We start from the raw sequence: 17562 nt of genomic DNA, 5'->3' as shown, positions 1-17562 counted from the left end.
GGTGGCGCTGCGATCGCCAGAGTGGGAAGACGCGTCCCAATTTGGCTCCGCAATGTTTTCTTTTAAGCTTGTGTGGAACTATCATTCAACCTGGTAAAACACTGAGCAACGACACTGTGAGTATCTGCTGTGAGTGTGGTGTGTTTTTTTACTGCTCCAATTGAAGTTTTTTTCTGGCCACGAGGCCATTTTCGACGGCGACTCCCTGACCTAAGTCTAACCACGTCTGGGCCTAGCCCGAGTGCCGCCTCGACGAGGCCGGACAGGTGAGCACGGCATCATGTCGCCATCACAGCAACATTCGCACGAGAGTGGACCCAGCGCGCGAGCTCCACGCTTACCTCAGCTTAGAGACGCCGAAAAGTTGCAGAATAGCCCCTCCCAAATGAAGAGAACCCGTCCAGCGAAGCGCGCTGGGAGCGTCGAAACGCCGAATGAACGCCGAGCTTCAGCCGAAGATGTCGTGGCCGGGGCACGTCCCTCGAGGGAAGAGGCCAGAAGGAGGGAGTCGCAAGCAAACGACCAAATGGATATTCAGGATGCTAGCGAGGGCGACAATGACGATAACAACGACGAAGACAACGAGAAAGAAAACGGAAGCCTTGAATGGTCCTTTATCAGTAAGCGGAAACGAAACAGGAACGCCAAACCCGAACAGCTTCGCCTTCAGCGTGTAGGTCGACCTTATTTTGCACTCTCGATCAGGCCACTTAACAAGGTACACGTGCATGAGACACCGAAGCAGCTATAACAGCAGCACTACAGATGACGGCAAGAAGTTGGGAACTTGCAGAATTATCAATTTTGCACTACGATCCTGGAGTGAACTGCATAATGGTTACGGTCAGGGATGAAGAACACGCGAAGAGGCTAGCGGCGCTGACACGATTGGCTGAGGAAATGAGCGGTCCCGTTCGTACGTATCAAGTAATAATTGAAAGAACGCCAACACAGAAGGTGAGGAACAGTCGGGGGTCATTAAGGTGCGTCCCGGCCAGATTATTGAACATATCAAGGATCACTTGAGATGCGAGACGGCAACTATCCTAGAAGCACGTCTGCTCAGAGAGACAAACATGCTGCTGCTAACATTCATCGCAGAGCCTCCCCCAAACAGGGCCTTGTTCGATCATGAGATCAGAAAGGTGCATGAGTAAGAACCGAAGGTTATAGCTTAATACAGTTGTCACGGATTGGGACACATTGCCAAGTATTGCCCTTCAGATGAAGTTTGCAAGCAGTGTGGTAGAAAACACCCTGAACGCAACGAATGCGACGAAGAGCTATTCTGTGCCGCATACCCGAAACAGGGGTACATATATCTAAACTAAGCATATCCTAGCCGTGCACCGAAAGACAAAGTCGTGGAGAACATTGAAGAAGGTCAGAGGACAGTGACCTGGTCTGAAAAAGTGCTCGCGGGAACATCCACACAACCCACGCTATCCGCTCACTATGAGCCATAAATAAAAGAACTAGGAAAGGAAAATCAATAGTTGAGACCAATGCTGCAACAAAAATCTTGCAAGGCATTTTTATTTATGAATTGCCTTCCGGGATTTTTCGCTCACGACCGACGCTGCCAACACCGGCTTTCCTGAGACACGAACTCCTTAACGCTGTTTACTCGCACGACTACCACTAGAGCAACGAGATACGCAACCACCGCCAACGCCACGGCAACGTGAATTAGAGACGCCAGCAGACCGAGAAAAACGCACGCGTTCTAACAGTGGGGTCGAGAGATCAATTAGTCGGAAAATCACGGCAAACTCTAGAAAGTCCCAATGCGTAGCACCTGCACAGACCCCGCAGGACCAGGCACCGTCAGTGTCAGAACCACTCACAGCCCAAGACTCGGCGTATGCACAGACGCTGAAGATCCTAAGGCAGGAAAGACACATTGAGACCCAGCGCCTGGAAAAAAACCTAAGGGAGAAATTTCAGACAGTAACGAATACAGTACAAATTCAGATGTAAGCGATATTCACGGAAATTCCGAGAAATATTCAGAAGAAAGATGATGAACCTAAAAGGCGCAAGCCAGCAGATGAAAGTCGACGGCATGGCCTATATGCATCCAATGAAACTGTCGAAGGTTCACGCAGAGTGGATCCACACTAAGACAGCAAATTACAAAAAATTCAAGCCCCTTGTCGTGCTTCTACAGGAGACAAGGGGACCGCGTACTATTCAAGGTTACCGAACCTTTCAGCAGGCAACGATACTGCACCAGGGCAAAGGAAACCAACAAGAGCAAGGCCAAGCTGCTCTTTTAGTTAGACATGATTGCACCGCAACCGAACTGCGAATACCAATTTGTGTAATGATTTCAAAGAAATTGTGGCAGTAAAACTATGGCCGCGCGGCCACTGGCCAATGATTGCAGTCTCCACGTACTACAGACCGCTAAAGGGCAAGCACCGGAATGACTCCTAGCAACGGCTCGGTAAGGTGCAGGCACAAGCCGCAGGCCTTCCCATTCTAGTGGGGGGGAGACTTTAACGCCAAGCATCAAACATGGGGCTACACTAAACCTGACCCGAGAGGACGCATACTGCACGATGCAATAGAAATATAAACTCTGGATGTATGTCACAAACCAGAAACACCAACCCACACAGGGCTACACGCGCGACAACGGGACACAACGGCCGATCTGACACTAGCCACTCCACGGCTCATAAGGCAAAGGGACCTACAATCGACGACATGGGTAAGCGACCATTTACCGATAATCATCACGCTCAATCGCAGAAAGAACCGAGAAAGGAGAGAAACAGTGTTTTTTGACAGGAAAATATTTCGAATGGCCACCGCTTTTGCGGACTTTGACCAATTCAGCGCTATGATAACGGAGGCACGGCCGGAGGCCAGAGACACTATCCCATGCGATGACACTACAACTCACATGGATATGCACCTCACAAATTTATGGCGGAAGGTCAACCACCTGACCCTGCAATACCGGTGTAAAGGAAAGCGTCAAAAAGATATAATGGGCCTAAACATCAATACTGATTCATCAAGTAATACCAACAACAACTCGAAGCAGACACGCGGCACAATACGTGCGCGGAGGTTGTCCGGGTTCCCGGTCTAAAAAGGCTATGGCAGATTTTAAGGAGCCTGATTGGGAGCAAGAAAGGCGCTCGTCCTCTCGCGGAGCTCCTTTTGCGAGAGAAGCCTGCAGTGCTGGAGGATCGCGTCATCCACATTTTCTTCCCACATCATGCCGAAGTGCCTCCGGAACCGCTGCCTTCTCCCACGATTGTCAAAGCGAAAGAGGAGCTAGACACACCCTTTACGCTGGGTGAACTCATAGCGGCCCTTGCACAAGGCAAGGTGAAATCAGCTCCCGGGCACGATGTAGTGACTTGACAAGAACTTCGAAACCTCTGCATTGAATCTCAGGAAAAGCTCTTAACAATTGTGAATGAATGGAATCCTGGGAATATAGAGTAGGGCCAGATGCACTAAAGCTATCTCTCATCTACCCAATACCGAAGCCGGGCAAAGACCACACGAAACCAGCTAACCTACGCCCCATATCTCTAACGTTAACTGTCTGCAAATTGATAGATAGAATGCTAAACGCAAGAATGCAGCACTACATCGAATATGTACAACCTGGTTTGCATCCTGTACAGGCAGGTTGTAGGCCGAACATGGGCCCACATGACTTCCTCTGCAGAGTGATAAACCGCAAGTCTCGCAAACAGATGCCTGAATATATTCTTACAGTTGATATGCATAAAACATTCCATAACGTGAAACAAGAGGTCATCTCACAGGAACTGGCAAGCAGTTACCCTAGCCAAAGAATATACAATTGGATCAGTAGCTTACTCCAAAGCAGACCCATCCAGCTCCATGGCAAGGCACCTGGATGGAGTCTGAAGACGTACTACTTGGATAGGGGAGTGCCCCAGGGCTCCATCCTCGGACCTATACTATTCAATCTGGCCATGGCAAGGGGGGCAGAAAGTCTTGAGCGAGACACTTCGGTCCGTTTTACTATTTACGCCAACGATATAACAATATAAACAGAATCTGCGGGTAATTCCGACATGCAGAGCATGCAAACTGAACTGCAAGCAGCGATCCTGAGCCTTAGCAACATTTTAGACAACCTCGGACTGCAACTCTCACCAGAGGAGGGGGAAGCGATCAGCGTAGACGGAAAGAAAGCGACCAATGTAAACAAGCGGATCACTTTACACATCGGCCAAAGCAATGTTACGTGGAGCAACGGACAAATTAAGATCGTCGGAGCACATAGTGCTAGCTGCAACAGCCCCCAGAAATGGATTCGCCCACTAAAGCGAAAATGGATAGCACTGCTTCACATGGTTACACGAATATGGAGCAAGTATGGCGGACCGCGTCAGAAAGCGTGCCAAACGCTTGCAAAATTGGTCGCAGTTGGAAGGATTCATTACGGGGCAACCGTGTACGTATTCCCTGAACGACACCTCGACGACGTCGAAAAGTTACAGAGGGCCTCCCTCCGTACGATCACTGGGCTACCGAAGCACACGAGGAACGACGACCTGGTCAAGCTGGTAACAATTCCACCAATACGGGACATAATCAATGAAGCACGAATTCGAATGCGATCCCGATTGGAAAACACGACTCAAGGAAAACCGATCATGGCATGGGATAAAAAAAGTCCATGCGAAGGCAGAGTCCGCGGAAGCCACCATAACGCAATCATGGGAAGCACAACTAGGTATTCGGAGGCAGCAACGCCCTATCGCCAGATGAAATGCGCAATCTGGAAAAATATTTGAAAAGAGATTGGAACTAAGAACGCCGCAGCACACCATTGACATCTACGCCGACGCTGCAATCACAAACGACATAGCAAGCATGGTCTCGGATAGCACATCTGCACCTGAACACAATGGTTATCACACATGTCAGCTTCCCGGAGTTGCAACCTTGCGCGCTGAACTCTTAGCTATATGGGGGAGCGGTCAGCACCATTCCCATTGGCATAGCAGACATTGTAGAGCAGAGTATGCGAAATAATTATCGGATCCTTACTGACTCGTACGAAGCGCTGACCGAATCAACGGCGCCTACTACAGATGAAGCTGTGGCCAACGACACCAGAAAACAGCTAAAGAGAATACAAGACAATGGGACAAATGTTGAAATTCTATGGACACCGGGGCACACGGGCGCGGAAGGGGGAAACGCAGCCGCTCACGCAGTTGCAGCGCAAGCTGCAACTGCGTGAGCGGTTTCACTCCATTTCCTCCCCAAACCCCGCGAACCAGAACCCATACTTAAAGATTGTGGCCAAAGGCTCTCCTATCAGGGCACTGATGCATTGCATTCGCACTAAAATAAAAGCAGGCAGTAAACGGAGACTATTAGAAGCTACAGCAGTACATGTGTTTGACGAAAATGGCGGGCTTACTCGCACGGAACAGGTTTTTTTAAATAAGGTTACGGCCAACACTGCACGCACCACGCATACTTGAGAAATGGCATCAAACCAGACAAGCTGCGATCGCGAACACTTATACCCGATGCACACATTGCCAGGAGTCATGCAGAGCAGACTTACACCACCTGATTTGGAGCTGTGCAGCTTTTTCACAAGGGACATCATAATTGAACATTTACTACACGGAGACATTAGAACACTAGGAATTGGAATACAATATAACCCTGAAACACAGAAAGCCACGGCGACATATGGCAGACAAAGTAGCTTGTTTCGAGTAGTGTAGAAGGGGTCGACCAGCCCATGCGAGAGTGGCGTAGCTGAACATGCACCTGAGTCTGCAAAAGCCGAAGATCAAAGACTGAGATGCACATGTGCCTCAGCCAATAATCCGGAAACCCACATTTCTTTCCCACCTAATCCCCAACAGCTGCCTAGAGCCGTCCCCTTCCTTTAAAAAAGGCTTTATTCAATCATTTAAATTGCCGACGATGTCAACATATTTCTTTCGGCTGAAGACAGTATATTAGTCCAGGAAAGAATGAACCCCATTCTTGCGAAACTAAAACAGTTGGTTGGTTGGTTATTTGGGGTTTAATTGCACAAAGGCAACTATGGCCATGCCGCGCCAGTCACAAGACAAAAGGAAACGCAAGGTTAGAGCAGGAAAACCTGCGTTGCATTATAGGTCGTGTAAATAACCAGTTGTCTCTCAAAAGTGGAGCAGGTTAAGATATGGCACTAGCGGGTCATCTGCCAGTAATAGGGCCGGGTGCAAAACTAGATGTAAATTGTACAGGTTGTGTAAAAGCTTCCGTCTCTGTGTTTCAAACTATGGAGATGTTATAAGGAGATGTATTACTTGAAGAGGTTGATTGCATTTTTCGCAAGTCGGCGGGTTTTGTTTTGGAGGAGAAAGTTGTGTGTTAAATGTGTGTGTGTCCAATCCGAAGTCGACACAGGATCACCTTATAGATCCGTTGCTGGTAAGTGCACGACTTCCACTCAACAATTACGGGTTTAGTAAGATATAGCTTGTTGCAATGGTCCCATTCCTGTTGCCGTTTTGACGTGAATGCTTCCTTAATCGCCGTGATACTATCCTGATATGGAAGCGCCGTGTTATGTTTTTCCGCGCTGCCATTGATGCACACCTATCCGCTGCTTCATTACCCGGTATACCCACATGGCTTGGTACCCAGCAAAACCTAATTGACCGGCGGTATTTGTTTAACGTTACCATGTTTAAAATATCCCCTACCCGGGGCTCACAGTCGGATTTTGTGTGTAGAGCCTTCAGTGTGCTCAATGAATCAGTGTTTATTACTTTGTTTTTCCTGTTTGTCGGCTATGTTCTTTTTAACTACAGTCCTTATTGCGTTGGCTTCGGCTGTGTAGACAGAGGCACGTTATGGTAATCGAATACTTATTTCCTAATGTTCTGCTACGGGCCCCACACCCACGCAATTTTCGTTTTAGAGCCATCGGTGTAAATTTTCATGTAATTTTGGTATTTCTCCTGAGGAGCGCGGAATTCTTGTATAATGTGTTCGTAAGGAGTGTCTTTCTTCTTTAAGTGTGCCAATATCCAGTCACATAATGGTTCAAAATCGCACCACGGTGCCAAACGCTCCGGCTTTCTGGCAACCTGGAGGACTTCGCGATGAATGTCATAATCCCGAACATATTCCTCATATCGCAGGACAAGCGGCCTAATCATATTCGGTTTGTTTGTATAGTGTGAGCGTGAGTTGCACTGTGTGACAATGTTGAAACATATGTGTTGTGGCGAGGTCTGAATTCTGAGTACATAAGGAAAAGTTAATAGCACTCTGCGCTGCTGTAAAGGAGGTTCAATACAGTGAACATATAAGCTCTGGACATGCGATATTCTGTAAGCACCACTTGCCAGCCGTAGTCCAATGTTAAGAACTGGGTCAATTCGTCGGACGTACGATAGTCTGGCTGAGGCATATATGATGCTATCGTAGTTTAATATGCGACGCACCAAAGTTCGGATAACTTGGAATAGACAGTTAAGCCTCCTTTTAGAAAAAAAAAACACCATATGCGCTGCTCGGGCCGTTGGGCACAGCTCAGTCATCTCCGAAAGCGCTATTGCGTGTTCTTTGAAGCTATCACCAAAGCTTCGTGTCGTCCACCCAGTCACCGCCTGCGATACCTCCCGAAGCAGAGGTTTGTTAAGCCGCACAGGCGTCATACACACCCATTGTAAGCATGGACCCAAGGAAGGCAATTGAGGCAAGCAATGGACGCGTCACCACGTGATCAAACATGGCAGCACCCACGGGATCACCATAAAAAGGTTCAATATCATGTTGCGCCTGCGACGTATGTGAGCACCTTCCCAGTATTCTAGACGTGCAAAACGCCATGGAGTTTAGGCGTGTTATCACGTTCCAGAAAGTGGGGTTGGATGCCGTTTCAACAGCTGGTAAACTTATATTCGATGGTTTCCTCACAACCACAAGAGTCACACGCGAACTGTTCTTAAATACCACTCCAACGCATAGTTATGGCAATATGGCCTCGCAGTGGAAGAGGCTAATTGAGATTCGTAAGCCTAAAGAAGGGTCTTGGTTACGCAGCCGGAAATTGTATAAATTCTAAGAACTTAATACAATTTGTATTTGCACAACAAAACAAGTTTTTTTGCAGTATCCGTCCCCGCGAAAGGCATTCTCAGCGTTAGGCTCGGACACCAAGATGCAGAAAAGTGCGCAGATAAGATTGGAAGATCATTAATGCCAAAGTCACGCTGTCGCACTATACTGCATTAGACCGCATTTTAAAGGATGTTCCAGAGACAGCTGAGAAACTATTTGACCAACTAAATTTATTTTGCTCTGCGATTCGCGTGATCGTACAATATATGCAAATTCAAGAAACAAAACGGTGACGACGACCTGTCCAAAAACGTTGTTGTGAACTTGTGCCGCATACCTGTAACAAAACGCAAAAATATAAACAGAGTCACACGTAGGATTATGTAGGTTATTTTGCTGATCTTCTTTCCTTGTCAGAACTCTAGTGCAACTGCACGTCCCTGATTCCAGATCTTTATAGGATGTTGCGGCTCGTACATCCCGTCGTGCTTCTGAACCTGCCCGAAATTTCGCGACACTAAAGCGTCAACTTACACCTTTTCTCCAGTTCCCCATTGAATGTCTACGAACAAAATTACGTCACATTTTCCTATTACAGCAACGTGTGCACGTAAGCGCTAACTAGTTTAAGAAACCGATGATTTAGAGTTCTTTTATTCACCATACATAACCGTACACCTTTCGTAGAAGCTACAGTGAGTACTTTGAAAACAATTTGTGTCGTATGTGTCTTGCCGTGCCTCTTGTATAATCGGACACTGGATTCGGCGCCACGGCGTGGTGGGTGAAAGTAGCGTGCTACAGAGGTAGTTTTCGTCATGTGGCCTTCCATTTGTTTTAGCTTGTCTAGTTGGCCCAGAGCTGTAGTTATGCATTAGAAACAAGCAGCTCTTTATTTACTCTTTGAGTCCGTAGGTTGTTAAAACGGCGACTTAACGCTCGTTCAGAATCCACAGTACGTATTTTAGTGTATGACATAATGAGTGCCTAAGTTTTCTTTCAAACATTATGTTGGTGACGTGGTTATTTCCCTGCCTTCCATCCTCATAACCCGCAGATTTCATCTGATGGTGCGCGATGAAGTCCTTTTTTGGGGGGATGGATTTAAATGCGGCTAAATACTGGCAAATACCCTATCCAAACGATACCGTTACTGGAACGGCTACAAAGTTTGCGCTGAAATTACGGGTAAATGACACCTTTAGTTACGCTCAGCTAATAGCGATCACATACAGCGATCGCTTCGATCCTCTCTATCCTCCTATGACAACTTGTACATTTTAATGCAAATTGCCTTCAATCTTTATTTTTTTTCGAGATTAACTCGGAAGCGATCCCTCAAAATAGTCATGGCGGATTTAAAAAATTGGCAAAGGCACATAAGAGTGCTTACGTGTGGGAGTGCGTAACCATGAGGCCACTTGTAGACGTCGGAACGCTGTGAACGCGTTCAAGTTATGCACTCAAGACGTGGCGCCACCTCCTCCCCATTGTATCCGCTGTCACGTGCCCAATGACGCACGCACTTTAGGCAGCCACACAGGGCCACACCTTTAAGCAGCCAGATGGTTGCGACGTGACGTCTGCAGTCACGCATGCACTAGGTGCATCGTTAGTCATCCAGAACCACGGAGCCGTGGGGGCGTCGGGGAAGCGTGCTCGTCTTGCACTCCATCGGGTCGGCTTGAATTCCTGCCCAGAACAAAATTTTGCTAATTGTTTTGTAAAACCCAATAATTTAGTTTGGTTACAGGAAACTCCGTGAGAAACGTAATGTCGGTCTGAGCATTTTTGACGTGTGCTTTCTCTTTGTGGCACCGACCATTTTTGGTACAACCTTTTGGTCCCGCCAACGCCGACGAATGTTCATGTAATCAGGCATATAATACTTTCGCAGTAGAAGTCCGGTGCATGTGGAACTGCACGGAAGTAGTTTACTGATGTTCTTGTGATAGGTTTTAGTAAAATTTGACACTACACTGATTTACGCATCTGTGTTGTCAAAGTCGGCGAAAAGTAAACTCGAAGTGGGTTTCGAACTCCTGAACACTGCGTTAAAATGCAGCATGCAGCAACATGGCAATATACTACACGTAGTTCCATCTTCAATTTCGTTTATACAGCACAACGCAATTTTTACTGCAGCAAACTTCAGAAGACGTTTACTTTTTCCGCGTCCATGGAGATGCAGCTTTTGGCATCTAAATGGGATATTTAAGTAAAAAAAAGTTCTTTCACATTCATAGCATACCAGTAGACAATACAAATGAGCTTGAAAAGCACTTATGTCTCATATCTGTTTTCGAGTCTCAGGTGGCCATGCAGAGTGCCCTATAGAACCCAAACGCTCTCACTTAGAGAAATGCCGTATTTGTTTATAGGAAAACTGTTGCCTTAGAACATCCCTATCTAGTGGCAAATTATTCGCAATGTTTTGAGGCGTGCAACTTCTTTTACCAGAAAAAATTACGCATGGACAAAACTGAAACGGTTGCATTTTAGCAACCGTTTCGATACTGAATTCCTGGCAATATTTAGCAATCACGGTTTTATATGGTCAAAAGCAACCTCTCAAGGTACATATTTTATGCACAAGCTTTCTAGTCAACCTCAATACTTCCGAAATTTAAGTCACGAAATACCACTGTGTTTTACAGATGTGTACTTTGTCACTCCATCCTCTGTGTGTTCTACTAGTTGAATTTCGGAAAGTATTTGTCTGCACAAAGTTCAGTCATTTATTTTAAACGTAATAGCTTTCACTGAAGTTATTTCAGTGTATCACTGACAACATCGAATTAGCTATTCGCATTTACTTGCGAAAAGCTAAGCTATCCTTTCAACTTTCGCCCTTTAATTTACCTAGAAGCTGGTAAGCGGGCTAAGGATATTCCCCTGGAAGCTTGCGCGAACCGCCATCGCTAAAAGTCGCGGAACAGAATAAGGTAAAATGTTACAGGCTGCAGATAATCGAAAATACGAGCTCGCTGGGAGAAAGCCTGGTGCATGTATATTGGCAGTAAAATCACAAGGACATCTTGGTTATTTACTTTGTTTAAATATTCGTATTCACCTAGAAGGTCAGAACTATAGCGTGAGGGTATCATTAGTAACAGGTTTAAAAGGAATAGCAGGAAAGAATTCCCACCTTATGAGGTGCTGTATTCCGGCCTGTCGTGGACACTTTATTACGCTAACTCATGGACCGGTTAGCAAAAGCAGAAGAAAGTTATGATTTTTAAGCTTCACTTAAATGTTGACTGCAACTTCACTAGCGATAGCACATTGAAGCGTGAGTAGAAACACTCGTATATAATGTGGCGATCGCAGATAGCTTTCAGTATAACCTGCTAAGTGTTATGTAGTTACTGCATGAATTATAATTTCAGAATTCACTACTGCCGTTACCTCTGCTATTGTTGCTGGTTCTTCATTGCTGTTGCATTTTCTTTGTTCTGCGACGGCACCGTAGCGTCATAATACCGATCCATCAGACCCAATATGGGGCCCTCCAGTCCCCACCATTATGGCTTGATGCCTGGCTCTCGTATGTATGTATATTTGTATGTATGTATGTATGTATGTATGTATGTATGTATGTATGTATGTATGTATGTATGTATGTATGTATGTATGTATGTATGTATGTATGTATGTATGTATGTATGTATGTATGTATGTATGTATGTGTGTGTGTGTATGTATGTATGTATGTATGTATGTATGTATGTATGTATGTATGTATGTATGTATGTATGCATGGAGGGGTGTGGTGTATTGAGTATCGCCACCTATGCAACAGCAGACATTCATTTCACTGGCAAAAAATAATGAGCGGCTCCGCTCAAAGCAACGCTTCGCCGCAGACCCGCCGTTGTTGCTCAGTGGCTATGGTGTTGGGCTGCTGAGCACGAGGTCACGGGCTCGAATCCCAGCCACGGCAGCTTCATTGCAATGGGGGTGAAAACACCCGTGCACTTAGATTTAGGTGCCGGCTAAAGAACCACAGGTGGTTGAAATTTCCGGAGTCCTCTGCTATGGCGTGCCTCATAATCAGAAGGCGGTGTTGGTACGTAAAACCCCTTAATCAATTTTTTTTTCGCCGTGAAGACTACAATCTTTATTTGCTCTTTTAATCCCCTTACAATTTGCCTGGCCCCAGCTGTGTAGCTCAGCGGCTATGGCATTGCGCCGCTGCGGGGGAGGTCGTGGGTTGAGTCCCGGACACGGCGGCCACAGTCCCATGGGGTCGGAATGAAAAAAAAAGGAAGCTGGTTTCCAATGCAACGGGTGCCCGGTAAAGAAAATACCGGATGGTACAAAATTCTTCCGGAGTCCCCGTCATGACGTACCCCTTAATCAGATTGTTGTGGCACGTAGAATCCCAAATTTAAAATTTTTGGTTGTGGAGTTAGGGTGTGGTAAAAAACATTTCCGAGTGCAATTGTGTATCCAATTTTAGCATCCTTGTGTCGGTGTCACCGGCCGCCCAGTTGTTCCCACACTCCGCATCTTCCACCTTCGGCAAGAGATGTGGGAAGCTGCGCCAAACGGCTCCCAGAGCCTACTGCACGTTCTTCGCAAAGGAAACACCTGGAAGGCATAGGGCTACTATATTCAGAGCTGTGGGGTTACAGTCACAGCGCCTAGGAGGTGTGCTTCTTCCGCTGCGTTTGTTTCCACTTTTTATCGCTTCGCGAACAGTGTAGCGCCCAGCGAGTGCTGTGCGTTACCTTCGCCAGGCACGTGCAGCGTCTGTGCGCTTCCCGGTTCTTCGCTGCGGAACGCAGGGCAGCCACGATACCGTCGCCTTGTACGTGGCTTCCGCGCCATCGAATACGCGAAGCTTCCTTCGTACGCCGGGTATATAAGCTACCTGCAGGGACCAGCTAACACACCATTCGCTAAGGAGCAAGTACAAGAAGCCGTAGCCATGAACGCTGTGGTGAGTGTCTGCGTAGACCGCAATGCCCATTGGGTCGTGCCGGAATCCCAGTCCCAGCCACAGTACTCATTGTTTGCAGATATATTTCTCGAACGCTATGCTTTCCTTAGCTGCATGCAAGCAAAGCGATTGCGGGAGCCAGAAATACGTCACAGACGTTTTGGACACTGACTTGCGCTTCTGAGTTCGACGAAAGACGTCGAACACGTCGACGAAAGAGTAAAGAATCGATGAATATCATATAATTTTCTTGTCAAAAAAGCAGTGCTTGTTAATACCTTGCTGGCTTGATGGAACGGCCAAAGTTTATAATCTAAAACATTTGGACGGCGCATTTTCTTTCATTCGAAGATTTTTCGTTTGCGCTTGATTTCGTTTCTTATGTTGAGAAGATTGTGAAGTGACTACACCGAGAAATTTCATATAAAGAGGAGCTCATAATAAAAATGAAAAGTCCAATTACAGCATAAAGCCATTCTTGCACATTATTTTCTAGTTTTGAAAGAAATCTGAAGTATTTAAGAAAATGAAAGGATAAGAAGGTGTAATAAAATGAAGAAACATGCTAATGAGCGTGTAGGTAGCAGAAGAAAGTGCGAGTTGTCGGGTCTCCTGCATGAGGTACTCTCGCACGGTACAATTAAGGAGGCTTCTCGTGGCGATGGGAAAAGAACGTTCTATAGTGTTTTTCAATGTGCAGGGTGAGAGGCAAGCAATATTTCTGATTTTGATATTCAGTGGAGTGTAACTCAGAAACTAGAGTCCCTTCAACAATACATATTCTCTTTCTCTTGTCTGAGCCCTTCAATTTTTGTAAAGCAACAGTGAACTTAGCCGCATTAGGTCGCAAGTCCCCCCCCCCCCCCCCGAAAAAGGTGACTAAAAATAAATTGAACCAAAGTAAAAATATTTATATTTTGTTTACTGTTGCCCTTAACCTGCATTTCGTAATATTTCATAGCCTCGTGAAATGTGTACTCCACGTGACAAAACATAGCAGCAGGTATAAGATCTGTAGACACGCCCTCGGAGAGCGACGATGCTTTCAGCGTGCGGCAGTCATGCAAAAGAGGAGATTTTAATAATTTTTTCTCGCTGCATATGAAGTTTAAAACAGAAGGAAAACGCCTCTATAAACTCTAATAGAGCCCGCTGGAATATTCAGGATGTTTTAGCTGTAGCGAACTGAGTTTTTCATAGATAACAACTTTTCTTTGCACTGATCGAGGCAACCTATCGTAGCGCTCAAGAAATAAACAAAGTATGACTTGACTCACAATAATGGGAAGAGCATGAATAACTGTGACTTCCCGAAGCAAAACACATTCTATACATAGGTCGTATATTCACAAAGCTGTAACAGATAATTTTACACAAGGGAGAACTTGCTTGGCGAGGAGTCCTAAAACGTATTTTACCAACATTTACAGTGCATCGCCATGATCCTGTCGGCTGTCTTCGCCACCACAACGGCGGGTGGGCTTGGTTACGGCGGGTATGGCCTGGGATACGGTGGCGGCTATGGTGGTGGCTACGGCGGCGGCTACGGTGGTGGCTACGGTGGTGGCTACGGTGGTGGCTACGGCGGAGGCGGAGTGGGCGTGGGCAGCAGTGTGGCCCTTCTGCGCGGAGGGCCCGGACTCTACAAGGCTGTGGCCGGCCCGGTTTTCCTGGTTAAAACCGTGCACCAAGTGAATAAGCTTTCCAGCGGTGGAGCGCTTGTCGCACACTCCGGCCTCGGAGGAGGCTACGGAGGTGGTTATGGAGGTGGCTATGGAGGCGGCTACGGAGGTGGCTATGGAGGTGGCTACGGAGGTGGTTATGGAGGTGGCTACGGAGGCGGATACGGAGGTGGCTATGGAGGTGGCTATGGAGGGGGCTACGGAGGTGGCTACGGAGGTGGCTATGGAGGTGGCTACGGAGGTGGTTACGGATACGGCGGCTATGGTTACAAGGGCTGAGTGTGCTGTTTTGTGTGCTAGGGATTTTCTATTCATCCTCCAAAACGTCCACGCCCACATACAGGGCGTCGTCGCTTTTTGGCCTGCGGAAGCTAAATTGCGTCAATTCAATCGAGAAACTGACCGCCAGTCAAAGCAGGCGTACTGCAAACAAAACTGTTGCAAACATAGTTCGAGGAATGTGCGGCATCGCAACAATCGCATAAACTGCTTAGAATCCATCTTCGAATTTGACAGTTGGCCTCGTGAGCCTCAACATTTTGATGCACCGAATGTTGGCTCCACAAGCAAAGAGGCTACGATTTCACCATAGTGTTCGTCATATTATATATTTTTTATTACATCAAGCCTCGGCAAGTAATGCTAGTTGGTCGGTATCTTACTGCTGTCGGAATTGCTATACCTGTCACCGAACTCATCGAGATCTCATCTTCTGGATGGCAAAGGAAGACGAAGCCGACAGCCTTGAACATTGTTGTATTTCTTTTCATCACTCAGGGTAAAATAAATCTGGCTGCTTCAAGTTGAACATCTGCGCTCTTGTTTTTATTCTGGTATTCTGGCCATGCAGTACACTTTCACCAAGAAATATTTGCAAACAGGAATACCCCCTTCTACTGCTCTACAGACGAGAATGTGCTACTCTGGCACGCGAGTTCGAAACAGGTGCACTTAACCCTGACAGAGGGGCGAAGTAAAGTCATTTTAAGTACATTTATTTATTGCCCTGAAGGACACCATACGAAAAGGAGTTAACCCGTGGCGTACAGTATGGTTTGGTCTCCGTGATTTCTTTTCCAGAAAGCTACGCCGGAAACAGAAAGCTGGTGGTTTAAACTGAAACCGACAGAACCCTCAAAATTTTTCATCTGCGAAACAAAAGCAAGAAAACATAACCCATAAACAAGAGAAGCCCAGATTCGTAAAATATATCTGGCATCATTACATAGTCATTCGCATAGTCGGTATTATCAGCGCAGTTTCTCGTTAGTAGCGACATAACATTTCATTCAACATCAAAGGGCAATAAGGGAACACGATGCTATTAAAGACAAAATCTTTCCTACTTACCTTTCATATGGACTGATCCCAGGGAGAGTGAAGCCGAAAAGAGTGGGCAGATATGTGATTCTGCGTATGTGCCCCATGCACCACAGACCGTTTGATATTCCGCACATATATAAGTACATATTGTCACAATGTAGTCGCTGTGACGAACACAGTAGCAAAAACTGTCTGTTGTGAAACTAAATTTTTATTGGGCTAACCTGTGCCTAGAAAAGCAGGCTACACTCAAAGCACAACGACAGCAGCGGGCGCCGTCGCCGATTGCCGGAAATCAGATCTGCGGGTCAAAGGCGTCGGCCTTTATACATAACTCGTCGAACGTTCCAGCGTATTTGCAGCCACCCGCGTGCTTTCCAGATAGTACTACACATTACCTGTCGCACATACGATCTCATTACACTAAGTTCGCCAAGAAAATAAGCAACGAATAGAATTAACGATAACATTCATGTTCCAAATAATGCAAGTGCGTGTTCCGCCCAGCGACAACATTAGGTTCCCGGGTGAAATATGATCCTAGGAAAAAGATTAAGTAGGCACACGTGCCAATATATAATAATTAATGTAAATATCATACAATGTCAGGATGCGAACAGAGGACCCCTAGCATAGCAGACCGATGCTGTAACAGTTTCACCACGGGCGCATGCCTCAGTAGTAAGCAACTTCCAGCGTGCAGGCCGGCGCGTTGAGACACATGGCGCGTTAAATGCAATATCAGTTGTTCTTAATCATGGCAATATTTTTCACCATTGGCACTAATTTAATAATTCGTGAACATTGCATACTAAGGGAACGCGAGGTCCATGCCAAGCCGACAACGCCGGCCCTACCCTGTAGGGCCAAACGATGCTGCTCTGCGGTCATCAAATTGCAGTTCACTTGTCTAGACAAAGCATAACACGCTAATTTACATGGTCAGCCTATGTTTATTGCTATTCGTACTGCTACTACACCTATGAGCATTACAATATCTGTAATATTCTAACATGTTGCTACAGCATTCGTTGATCTGCCCTCCATGTCAAATCTGATTTCATAAGTAAGAACACAAGGAAAGTTGTGCTGTGGGCGGGTCAAGACAGAGAATCTCTAGGAACATTATGTACAGTTATGACAAGTCATTCATCACACGTCAAAATGTGGGCCCATCTGGAAAATTGTGCATTCTAGAAATGTAAGACGACACCGAATGTATTCCAAAATTACAGACCGACCCAGAGATGTGCAGTGAAAAAGCGTTTCAGTCAGACACTCCTCCTTCTCCTAAGGTGAGCGGTGACGAGATTGAGGGCGGCACGCAGTGACTGTGCCCCTATACAACCGCCATCTCGCTCAGAAAGGCTGTTTCATCGGCTTCGATCGAAGGATGAATCGTCGTCCACCTTTTAAAGAAAAGCCTGCTTGCGGAGTCCGACGCACTCTTTTTGTACGTATTCTGGCTATAAAACGCCGAAAGCGTTCCACAGGGTGGTGGCGCCATCTAGGAAAAATGTAGCA

At 46.4% G+C, this 17562-nt stretch overlaps 1 protein-coding gene across 1 annotated transcript; it reads left to right on the top strand.

Annotated features, from left to right (window-relative positions):
* Positions 1–14472: 14472 nt before the first annotated feature.
* LOC139055684 (shematrin-like protein 2) lies at positions 14473–15085 on the top strand. The gene is made up of 2 exons (XM_070533216.1): positions 14473–14581; positions 14666–15085. The coding sequence occupies exons 1-2, from the start codon at positions 14473–14475 to the stop codon at positions 14992–14994; spliced, it is 438 nt and encodes a 145-aa protein (XP_070389317.1). The 3' UTR covers positions 14995–15085.
* Positions 15086–17562: the final 2477 nt, after the last annotated feature.

Source organism: Dermacentor albipictus, chromosome 2 (genome assembly GCF_038994185.2).
Source record: "Dermacentor albipictus isolate Rhodes 1998 colony chromosome 2, USDA_Dalb.pri_finalv2, whole genome shotgun sequence".
Taxonomy (NCBI): domain Eukaryota; kingdom Metazoa; phylum Arthropoda; class Arachnida; order Ixodida; family Ixodidae; genus Dermacentor; species Dermacentor albipictus.
This window is presented reverse-complemented; position numbering and strand designations above follow the sequence as displayed.